Source organism: Parasteatoda tepidariorum, chromosome 3, assembly GCF_043381705.1.
Source record: "Parasteatoda tepidariorum isolate YZ-2023 chromosome 3, CAS_Ptep_4.0, whole genome shotgun sequence".
In the NCBI taxonomy this organism is placed as follows: Eukaryota; Metazoa; Arthropoda; class Arachnida; order Araneae; family Theridiidae; genus Parasteatoda; species Parasteatoda tepidariorum.
The window spans coordinates 86399782-86412771 of record NC_092206.1 but is presented as its reverse complement, the minus strand read 5'-3'; the positions used below and the strand labels follow the sequence as shown (position 1 = coordinate 86412771).

General features: G+C 31.3%; 1 protein-coding gene across 1 annotated transcript in view; it reads left to right on the top strand.

Annotated features, from left to right (window-relative positions):
• LOC122270377 (uncharacterized) overlaps positions 1 to 11092 on the top strand; it is a 146458-nt gene extending 135366 nt beyond the window's left edge. Inside the window, exon 4 of the mRNA XM_043047478.2 lies at positions 10444 to 11092. Coding sequence (XP_042903412.1) covers positions 10444 to 10815 — 372 coding nt within the window. The 3' untranslated portion in view covers positions 10816 to 11092. The remainder of the gene's footprint in view (positions 1 to 10443) is intronic.
• Positions 11093 to 12990: the final 1898 nt, after the last annotated feature.

Sequence of the window (12990 nt, the reverse complement as noted above, 5' to 3'; positions counted from 1 at the left end):
ATATATATATATATAAAGGCATTGCCAAAGATTTCCCTTACATTATACAGCATATTATCACAATTCTCCCAGGAATCTTCAATATTAATGAACTCAATAGCTATCCATAAATATACTCGATATTGTTATGCTTTTCATCTATGTGCAAGACTTAGTTATTATTCCAAATATTAAATACGATTTGTTCGAATCAAATCAGACATTTCACAAATTCCTATGAATATTCATTGCTCAGCAGGACGTAAAATTCCAGAAACTGAGTCCATTTCAGTGACTGCAATTCCAAAATTGTGAATGAAGCAGCGTCTGGGGGTCCGTTCAGTTCGAAGGAACACGCAATTGGCTCTCTAATGGTGTGACAGAAAAGTGCAATTTATCAAATTTTCGTCGAGGGTCGTTTGGCGCATGTTCCCACTGGGTGCTTCTTTATGGACGTTTTGATGGATGGACACTACTTCCGACGACCAACGACCTCCAGAAGTTGAACCAAGACCATACTTTACAATTTTCATACTTTAGCAAGTCTTGTATGTTTCGACTGTTTAATTAGTTCTATGTTGATAGATATGCCACTAATAGAATGATAGCTGATGATTATCAGTTTACCTAAAACTTTTCAAGAGTTTGAAATTTAAAATTGTCAGAATTAAAATATTGAGCAGTGGATTTAGAGTGACCCATGCAATTATGAACAACAATAAAAGTAGAAAAAGTTTGGAAAATTGCAATTTTAATCGATTAAAGAGGTTTTCAAGGTATTGCCTTTGAAACTAATATTGTTTATAACAATATATATTTATAAATTATTTCTAATTTATAAATATTTTTCTGCTCGTATTTTATTTTAAAATGTAATTTTTTTTTAATATGGAAAGATTTTTACAAGTTTTGCACGTCGTTACATTAAAATCCATAGAATGTATGTTAAAAATAATAATTTATATTAAAATATAACATTCTAATAACGAATAAAATATTAAAACATATAACATTCTAATGACGAATAAAATATTAAAATATAACATTCTAATAACGAATAAAATATTAAAATATAACATTCTAATAACGAATAAATCATTAAAAACTAACCGTATGAGAACTGTGATGTTTTATATGTTCAGACACAGGATTGTCACAATAAAGGATTGGGGTTCTATATGGTTTTCCTGTTGGTGGACTGAACCCAACTAGCTTCAACTTACCAACTTTTATGGAAATGCATGACGATTGATGCGCAGTGCTGAGAAAATTGTCACTATAATGTCATTGGTTACGATATTGCAGACCCATAACTTCCATGGCCTACAATGGGCTGTTTCTGGAATGCTTTTAACAATGGAAGAGAAATGCAAATATTGCAATAAATAAAGTTTTAATTTTTTCCAGAAATGAAAATTAAATTGTTTGAAATTTAAAATAATAAATATATTGCACAATTGTGTAATCACCTTATTGATATAAAATTTTATAACTTAAACTACATGTGTCATGCATAACTATCATTTATCAAAAATCAATTGAAAGTCATCCGTCAGCTAATTTTATATATCTAGTTACATGTGAGCTTATATTCACTGTTCGTAATTCTTTTTAATATTGATTTAAAATGCTTTAATATATTAATCTTTTTTAAATAAATGTACTCCAATTAGATTTTCGGTTATTAAAATTCCTCCGTCAAATCTGATTCTGTCAATCAAAATTCAAAATCTGATGTATTCGGGTAAAAGAGGCAGAGAAATAAAATGCTTTATTTTTGTCAAGCACAGATGAAGTCTATACTAACTGTATTCCTCCTAACTTATAAAATACAATTATCTGTCTTGAAACATTGTAACGCACTCATTTCTATTAATGAAAAGTCAAAGACAGTGGAAGAAATATGTGATGTCATAATTCCCATGAGATATTTATTATAATTTTTAATCATTACAAAAGATACACATAACCTACTATGAACTCGGCCAAAGTGTCTTTTGTGATGTTTCCCTCTTAACAACATGTATTAAGATTAATAATAGGCAGCATTTTTATGTTTTGCATCCTAAATAAAACGTCTCCATTGTAGGAAATTTTCTCTGAAATTTCCCGAAACTTTCGTGGTTTTTGAGGAAACCAATTCCTGGTATGTGCTCAGAGTGAACATTTTAATCCAAGTGACGAAATAACGATCGTCGCTTCTGTGAGAAAACGAATTTTGTTAAAAGTAAAAAATCGCTTTGTAATTCTGTTTTTTGCATATTATATTGTTTGTCATTTTTCCAAGGGCACCATACATGTACCACATATATCTCGCTCCTTCTACTAAAAGACAAATAAAACAGAGAGAAAAATAAATCCATGTCCGAAGCGGGAATTGAACCAGGGATATACCTGGTATGTGGCGAACTTCTTGACCATACAGGTCGGTGAGCTTGTTTCGTCATTCTAGTTTCGATCGTCCAGTCTTCATTGTAGTTAATGATATCCCACAATGCACTGTGATAGGTTCAGAGTTGAAGAAACTTTTTCGTCACATATTCAAGAGTTCCAGTTTCGTTACTAATTAGGTGATTAAGTGACGAAATTATTCTAAAATTTAATGATATGCATCTCAAAGAATGCTGTATCGTCAAAAGGGTAGTTTCTGAGAGTTTGATGCAAAGGCGGGGCAAACTGTAATTCTTCTAATTTTAGTAACAAAATTGATTTCACGAAAAGCTATTAAAATTAAATAATTAAAAAATATTATTAAGTCTTAAACAGATTCATTTAATGTAATTTAAGTATCAACGTCTAATTAAACATTAGGTCTCAACGTACTTTTTTTTATCTACTACCAATTTTGTATTGTTGTCTATATCCAGACAGATTACCCTACAATAAAAATTAAACGGCGCACTTAGCCCTTTAAAATGCTCCTTATTCCTTGCTAAAATCCTCACCTCATGCTTAGGTGCACCCATTTCAAGCACGAACTAGCGCTTAAATACCCGCTTAGGTGCTTCACAATGGCCAAGACTAGGCCAGCCAATTGGAAATTAAGAAGTAATAGACGAAAATTCCTCCCATGTCGCCCGCAATTAGAAAGCGTGCGGATAAGTTTTCGAATTCGAGGGGCAAAATTACCAACTTCCAGAAGGGGCAGATTCAGGAAGTTGCAACCCGAAATAACCAGGATGGGGTAATTAACGAGTACCCTAATGAGAGCAATTAATTCGCTGAATGAGTCTGAAAAGAAACGCGTACGCTGTTGCTCTCTTTTAAGTGCTCGATCCTCGCTGGAGGAAGAGTTGCACTTGAAAGAAGGTCGAAAACATCTTAAGCAAGCGAACTGACTGCGCTCATCAAGTTAAGTGCACTTTTACTCCGGCTTTTGTTCTGAAAGCTTCGTTGAGACGGTCTGTTCCGGATTTTAAATTACTGTGTAGCGGTCCTCTTCGTTTTGGTAGGATAAATAGTGTATCTGGTAGTTTTGTGGCTCGTCTTCAGTTTAATTCCTTATGTTTTGAAATCTTGAAGATAAGAAATTCTATCAAGAAGTGAATTTTATCTCTTTTACGTCTCACTATGAGGATTAATTAAGTCGAGTGTTGAAGTGTCGAAATCAGATAGACTATTTTAAATTAGTTTCACATAGCTTTTTGAAATTAGAGTTTTAGTTTCAAGCATTTTATACTCAGTTTCTTATAATAATATTGATTTTTCAGTTCAGTTTTTTTTTTAGATTCATTGATTTTTATCTCAGTTTTTTATAATTACATAGATTATTTAAAAGAGTAAATACATTTTTAAAAATGTTTTCTTCTGTCTTTAGAGAAATTAAGTACTCAATTATATTAAATGCATTTAAAAGGTGTATATATACTTTTTTTCACTTTTTATTAAAATGTTAAACTTATGTAGGACTACTTAATGGTATTAAAACTACTTCTTTTCGAGACATGGTATGTTTGTTTACATAAAAAAATTGTGATTTAACTTACTGGTTACAAATTATAAATCATGCTATTAAACATTATTAACTTTTTTTGATATAAACATTTACATTTTTAAACATTTTAACATTTATTAACATTGATTAACATTTTTTGATATAAAAAATCCAAATATTAATCGTTCGTTTTAATAGTAATTAATTAACAATAAGAAAATAATTCACAAATCATACTTTTTTCGAAAAGTGTTTCCTCAATTAATAGAATGACAAGGGATAACTTAAATAAAGTTTGAAACCAATCATTTTATCTACTACCAAAATTTGAAACTTTTCTGTTAATTATTGATTTAAGCAAGCATCCATGCATCTGCATAAATATTTGCTGTGTAACCCATACTACTAATCCATTGTACAGAGTTAAGGCCGATCAATTATCATATTCTTGACATTTTTACAAGACAAGAATATCACTCATATCATTTTTACAAGACAAGATATAATCACAAAACATGAATCCAATGCATTTTTCGTTTGGTTTGGTTCATTCTTTGATAAAGGTTATATTTTATTTTATAAGCGGCGTTGAACAGTCGACATATTTCTGAGATAACGATCAATGTTCAGCTCTGTAGTCTTGAAACTTTGAGCCCAACCCAGAAGACAAGGGAACTAACAGATCAAGCATCGAGACAAACTAATCTTTGTGGAGGACATTTTGAAGGAACTAATCCGCATTTGCTTTACATGGAGACCTCCCAAGGTTAGCCGAACGGAAAGAGGACTCGAACACGTGATCTGTCTAACACTGATTCTATTTTACTTCAACACTTTGGTCGGTGCGAGCTAGAGGCAAAATTCGAATAGTGCAGCCATCGCTAGGATTCGAAACCGGGTCACCTCACTCTTAGGCTAACGCTCTAACTCCTGATCCACTACGGCTCGTAGATAAAGGTTAGCACTAAACCTCGTAAACTTTTCAAGGATCCCTAAAATATTCTTTGTACAAAGAAACGGGCCAAAATTTTATCTGATAAGATGTTGCTCACAGCAAAACATTTCGTGATAAGTTACTGAATTTATGTCAAAAGCTTATCACTTTATTATTTTGTAAATACTTAACACAAGTACTTAAATCTGTTTTGAAATGTGATTTTCACTCTTACAATCTATTTGACAACTCTACATTAAGACTCGGAATCTATAGGTAAATAAAGCGTTGATCCTACACAATCATCATCGATTCATTTTAAATCCTCCATTTATATCGAATAACTATGTTTCAAATTTATCCGAACTTGACTCATTTCCGGGTCCATCCTCTCAGCAGACATCACTTTCCTGTAAGGATCCAGGGTGGTTGTCATGGGGACTCTAAGTCTAGTGTCCGATGATAATAATTAATCGGAGAGAAGACTAGTTTCTCATAAGTGTGTGTTTACTTTGTCTAGCTATTCACTATCTCAGATATATATATATATAGCCGCTTTCAGTCAAGTAATAGTTTCTTCAATTAAATCCTCCGAGAGAGAGATAAAGCACAGATTTATGGCTACCAGACGGAGACAGTTATTAAACAAAGTAACTTTGCCTCTTTTATGTCACAATAATTTTATGCAATGATTCAATTTATTGCAGCTCATTATACATTCGATTTTGTATTTAACTAGTGAACATGTTAAGTTTAAATGCTATTACGATGGTTTGCTTTTAACTATTTTGGTTTTCCTGGAATTACGTGTTTTGGAATAACATTTCACTCTGTACAAAAGTCTGTGCAATGTTGAACTCTAATATTAATACCTTAAACTAAGCAAATAAACTAAACAACCTTACTAAACAAATGTGCTGCATCCTTAATAAGATTTTAGATTGAAATCTGTAAAATGTTTAACCATACTATTAATAGCTTAAATTATATTACTAAGCAAAAAGGCTGAATCCTTAATACGATGTTAAATTGAAGTCTGAACAATGTCTAACCATAAAATTAATACTTTAAAACATATTACTAAGCAGATGTGCTGCAACTTTAATAAGATGTTGAATCGAACCCTGTTTTGGTTAAAAATTAACTGTAGTATTATATATTTAAGTTTAAGAAGTACGGTAGTATGGTTCAACTTAGCACCCACAGTGAGGCGACAGCAAATTAGACAGTTATAATAATAGTTTATAACAATGTAGCATTATATATCAGTTATAGTATGTATATTTAAAAAAATGTCTCCGTTTTTTTATAAATAAAAATACTGTTTATTTTATATAACTTCAAAATCATCTAATTTTTTAATGTCGTGATATTTTTGTACTTCCATATCCTACCAGCTCCCTACCATGTGCTTGAAAAATAATTAAGACTCATTTTCCTCTCTTCGTCGGGTCATAATGGTTTAATAAATGGTAACCACATTCCGAACAAAATATATCATAGCATAATTTTGGGCAAATGAGACACGACGGAAAATTCTGTCTATTCATGAACCTGACCGAAGTCGTAGAACAAGGATTACTTTTAGATAATTTTCTGAAAAAGAAACTATTGCTGAGTCGATAAAGGCAGCGTCGATTTATTATATGCTTGCTGTACATGAAGTACAAAGCATGCATGAAGTACAAACGAACTTTAATAGATAGTGCGAAATACTGATAAAAATAAATAAAACTTAGAGCGGACAATTTAAACAGAAAATGAAGAATGGTGGGTAAATGTGTAATCATTATTTTATTCATTGCATATTGAATTCTCATATTTATGCAACTGTTTTCATACCCATGTATTAAATGGTGACTGGTGCACGTTAAATCAGTCGAGGTCACAAAATCTTCCAAATTCCCATTACTAATCAATACCTCTGGTGGTATTGAACCTGGTGTTCCCTTGTTGAAAATAATTTTATCATTATCGAAATTGAATTTGTGCCAGAGGTTCCAACAATGTGCGACAATTGATGATTTATTGTATTCTTGATAACGGACATATCTATCGTCTTCCTTAAGTCTAAAGTGTAAAGTGTGTCTGGTTTGTCCTATGTTTCCAAGGTCATGCAAGGCAAGTTAAATTTCCTACCATTTTCAAAAAGGATCGAATCTGAAAGACTTAAATTTTAACTTGTTAGCAGTCCTAAAATTACTTCAAAATCAAAGCAGGAGAGTTAATTAGCAATTTTTATTAGGAAGCACAACATTAACACTCCTAAACATTAACACTCCTTTTTAATTTAAATTCTTTAGAAAAATGTAATTGAAATTTGCGGATTCCTATTTTTTCATATCTTACTATTTTTACTGAAACTTTTCTTATATGCTTAGTGAATTTCAAATAAAATAAAATATTGAAATAAAGCGTGTGTTTGAGTTACTAGACTACTATTCCTCCTGGAAAAAAATAAAGTTATTAATTCCTTTGATATAATAAAGTAATAAAAAGCGCGTGTTATGATTAAATCCTTTATTGAACTGCTTTCAAAATATGGTTTTCTCTTACGAGCTATTCTGAGATCTCTTTATTTCAAGTTTTTTTCTTTGCCAGTTCCTGAAGTAGATATTTTCCAGGTGCGTGAATTGTAGTCGTTTATGAAATAACTGAATGAACGAATAAATGGATAATAAAACTGAAATAGTAAACTGAGTTAGAGGCTACTCTTTTAGTAGAAACTCAGTTTCTTTGTGCGAGGTATTATGTACTTCTTCAATAGTAGTGAGATATTTATGAGAAATATGTATAACTCAATTTCATAGGTGCCATTGAAAAATTCTTTTTATTTCTTGTGCTATAAATTTGCTTTCCTGTAAAAAATGGTTTTTTACGGATTATATTTTACAGAACTAAACAGAAAAAAATAGAAAATGTAACTACATTTTATGTATCCCTATTACAAATAATCTTCGCTTCTTAAATTGTAACGCTACATTATAAAAACAACCCAACACACCATGCTCTATTATTACATTATTACATTAACAGTTTTACATTATTAAAAAAACTGACACATCATACTCCAACATTACATTAAAAATTTTACATTATAAAAAAACTCCACACCATACTCTAATATTACATAAACACTGTTACATTGTAAAAAAAAAACTATTAGATATTAATAAAAATAAGAATTAATAAGAATACTTTGCTTTCAAAATATAACAACATAACGTATGACAGCAAAGATTTTACTTTTAAGATGTATATGTGTTACTCTGAATGACCGAAATCTGGATAATATCGACTTTCACTGGTGAATGTCAACAATCACATAGTCACTTTGGTGAATGTCCGAAATATTTGTTATATCCAATTTTATAATAATTTATTCGTTGATATTTCTTTCATATAATTATATTTATTCGATATTTTAATACTTACTGACTATAGATTAGAAGAAACATCAGTGTTTGGAGTATTGGGCAAATATATACCAGGCAATGGCATTTGACCTTAAAAAAATATCAGTGTAAGGTATACCGGGCAAATGTATACCGGGCAGTGACACTGAATCTTAAATAAACATCAGTGTAGGGTATTCCGGGCAAATGTATACCGGGCATTGACACTGAACCTTAAAGAAACATCAGTGTAGGGTATACCGGGCAAATGTATAACGGGCAGTTGCACTTAACTGGACCTTGTATGACTAGACTTTTGGTAAATGTCCAAAATATATACTAGGTCTAGTTAACTGCCACTGCCTGGTATACATTCGCCCGGTATATCCTACACTGATGTTTTTTTAAGGTCAAGTGCCATTGCCTGGTATACCCTACACTGATATTTTTTTAAGGTCAAGAGCCATTGCCTGGCNCTGTAGTAGTTGACCCTTGGTAAATGTCCAAAATATATACTAGGTCTAGTTAACTGCCACTGCCTGGTATACATTCGCCCGGTATATCCTACTCTGATGTTTTTTTAAGGTCAAGTGCCATTGCCTGGTATACCCTACACTGATATTTTTTAAAGGTCAAGGGCCATTGCCTGGCATATATTTGCGTGATACTCCAAACACTCATATTTCTTCTAATCTATCGTCAGTAAGTATTAAAATATCGAATAAATGTAATTATATCCACGAATAAACTAATATCGAATCGGATGTAATAAATATTTCTGACATTCACCAAAGCGTTTATGTGATTGTCAACATTCACCTGTGAAAGTCAACAACTACCGATTTCGGTCATTCACAGTAACATGTACTATATATATTTTAAAATGTGCTCAGATATGTTTTATGATAATGATAATTATTCAGAAAAAGGTTGGGTTAGATTTGTTTTTCGACGCTGTGACACTCAGACGCGTGTCTTCATGACATGCTATAGAAATTCTTCTTATTTTGAAAAACTTTTGGATCTGTGAAAAAAAAATTTTAACTTCAACCAGATGTTTTTCACTCTATTATAGTTAAAAATTATCGAAAAATGAGTGTTGAAAGGAACTATTGTTTAGAGAAGACAGTTGATTTCTCTGGTTAGATAATATATCCGAAGTTAAAATACAAAGATTTGGAGAGCAGTAATGACCATATTTGATGAAACCTCAATTTTAATGTAAAAAATATAACTTGTTTATACGAGATTTATTAAAACGAAATTGATGTATTTTTTTTCAACTGAGTATAAATTTTGTTACTAAGGTTTTTCACATCAGTATTATTAAGGTAAATTAATAAGTTATACTAAGCTTACATGCACAATACTATATACTTCATTCCATATATTTTACTATATACTTATTTCTTGTAATATACTTTATTATAGAAGTATATACTTATGTAATATACTTTTTGTCTATATACTTTATTCTATATACTTTACTATATAATACTATATACTTTATTTCTTGTCACTTTATGCAACGAATTTTTTTTAAAGATTCAGTAATAATGTTTGCAAGAAAGATAATTTATTTATGTATTGGAAGAATAGTTACATTTAACTGCAGCAACATAATTGAGAATATACGTTATTCTGTACTTTAATTTATAAAATTAAATTTTCTTTCACATTTTAAAGACTGAAAATAATATAATTTCTAGTACTGAAACCTCCATTACGGACTTCGTTATATCTATATATAGTTATAATACAATTTTTTAATGATATTTTGATGGACGATTTTTTATTAATAAATTTAGAATATATTTATGAATTCTAAAAAAGAAATATTTCGAAACATATAGTCTATAATATGTTTCGAAATGTTTCGAAACATATTATAGACCTATCTTTTGCACTTAAAGTTCCCTGCTACATTTTTTTCATTAAAATTTTAGATTTCTAAACTCATAAGGGAATCATATACATATGTTTTCGTAATTTTTGATTTTGATTGAGTTGCTTGAAAGATTGCAAGATAACACTAAAGTATATGATGACATTTTTTGTGGCGTTAGAATCTCTTAAAATTATTGTTTATATTTTTTTGAAATTTATAGAAAACTATTATGATTGATTGATAATAATTATGATGATGATAATAATTATTATGATTGATTGATAAAATAATTATTCTGAAATCTACTTTACAGCAAATACTCTCTTCGACCTTATCATCCTTTGTAACCTCGGGGCCGTCCAGTTCTCAGACCCCTATGAGCCAGAAAGCCCTACAAGAGCACAATATGACTCAAACACTAGGCAGTCCAAGACATCAACTGTCTATGGCGAGTCCATACTCACCAATTGGTGGCGCCACTAGCAGTGGTAGTAATGCTTCTCCCAGTCATGCTGGAATTTCCTGCATGGGAATGCCTTCTAGTTGTTCATCCATTCCGCATTCATTATCTTTTTCTGGCTATTCCCATCATTCCCTTCTTCAAGGAACATCTTTTAGTTCGCCATGTCCAAGTACATTTGGAGCAGCTCAGCCCTCGGCAGCTGCCTCATTTTTTGCAAGGTAAGGAGGTTTCGTTTTTATGGTAAAATTGAAAAACTAATTTTATTTAGATTTTAATTGATAAATCATTAGCTTTGATCTTTTCGACTGGTTACTATATATGGCATGCATAATGAAAGCATTTGCATTATTTCGAATGTTACTGAGAAAGAGGTGACACGAAGAGAGTGACATAAAAGATAAAACTACGGGTGACACTCGTAGCTAAAGTGATTCTCACTCATTTGGAATTTACATGAGTGCAACACTTTTTACTTAAGTTACAAAAAAAAAGAAACAAATTTCCCGTAATTACTTTGAAGGCCATCCAGAAATTATGTTACCTACCTGTTGTATCAAAAAAGTTCATTAGCTGAAGTATGGTGATGAAGGACCATTATTTAGAGAGGTTAAATGAAATAAGTCAAATGAAGATTTAACGATGGAACGAGTTGACCAATATTCATATTTACATCGTATTGCTGTTGTTATCTATTCCACTTGGCCCAGAACAAGGCTAGACCAAGTCCAGAAGACCATTCACCGACAGAAAATCATATGCCATCGCCGAGCCCTTTAAGATAGAATTCTTCTCTAACCCCATACAGGACAGCAAATGATCAGGTGTAACCCGGTGCTCATTACATTTTAGGCATACAGGGAAAGTAATTTGACCCTGAACAAATGTTAGTGCGGGTATGACCACTGATTAGTCTTGTGAGAGCTGTCTGCAGTTTCCCATCACCTTTTAGCTCCAGGGCAGCCCCTGGACTATTTTGTTGATACCAATCATGACTAGGTGGAATCCTCCAAGTCCTGTTATTGTCGGCCTTTACTTTTGCATAGATTTCATATTTACATCGTTCTTAAATTAAACGAAATTAACTAGAATTTAAAGAAGCATCAATCTAATTTTATCCGTAATAAATCCTTTTAAGAAGTATTTTTAGTGACCTGCAATGCTGATCTTGAAATTAGTCGAATTGCACTTACAAGGGAAATTAGGGAAGTGTGACTCGCCAATTTTGAAACAAACTAGTGGAATATATGCCTTATGAGGAATAATTTTAGGGGGAAACATTCGCTTCGGCCCATAGAAGGTCCTGTGAGAGATAAAAAATAATTCAATATATAGAAAAATCGGTAATTTATTACTTCAATGCAGATTATTAGTTAGTGTAATTGTCTCATACTCCAATTAATTTTGTGGTACTTTCACGTACTATATAATGCATATTGNGAATCCTCCAAGTCCTGTTATTGTCGGCCTTTACTTTTGCATAGATTTCATATTTACATCGTTATTAAATAAAACTTAATTAACTGGAATTTAAAGAACTATCAATCTAATTTTATCCGTAATAAATTCTTTTAAAAAGTATTTTTAGTGACCTGCAATGCTGACCTTGAAATTAGTCGAATTGCACTTAAACCAAAATTCATTTGACAAAATTTCAAAATTCAAATTCAAACGCATTTTGGAAATGCTAAAAAATTTATGTATTTTTAAAAATTACGTTTCAAAAGTAAAATTATGAGAAAAAAAAGGAAATATTAAAAAAGTAAACATTTTAAAAATGTCTATGCTTCAAAAATGAAACTTAAACATTCATCGTAGAGGAAACTTTTAATTCTGAAAAACTAAGTCTCTTTTAAAAGTCAACCTGGATTAATACGTGGATTTCCATTAATGGAATTTTTCAATTTCGACTTGTTAATAAAAGATTGTTCTTGGAAACTGATTACGCAGTTTAATTTAGCTCTTTGGCAGTGTAAGGATGAATGCGTGCACCGTTCTTAAAATAAATGTCTCTGTCCTTTTTTCTTACCGTTCATTTCCTAAATCACTCTGTGTAGACGAAAGAAAAATTGTTACATTTTTTCAGAAGCTTCTGCGAACACGAAACTAAATAGGCAACATCTATATTCATTAGAAAAACAACCGTATTCATAACTTTTTCTCTTGCAAACACCAGGGACGATGCCAAGCTTTAAACATTAGTAAAATTCCCCTTCTTTATAAATGGGTCCTAATTTATCCCTTATGTCACTACTGATTGGCTGACACTAACGGGATTTTTCGAGCCTTTTTTTAACAGCCAACGAGCGTAAAGGTAAAATAATGTAAAAAGAAAGAAGCAGCGATAAATGAGGGAATTTGTTTTCCCCTTAAAACTGGAATTTTACCACTATACTTAAT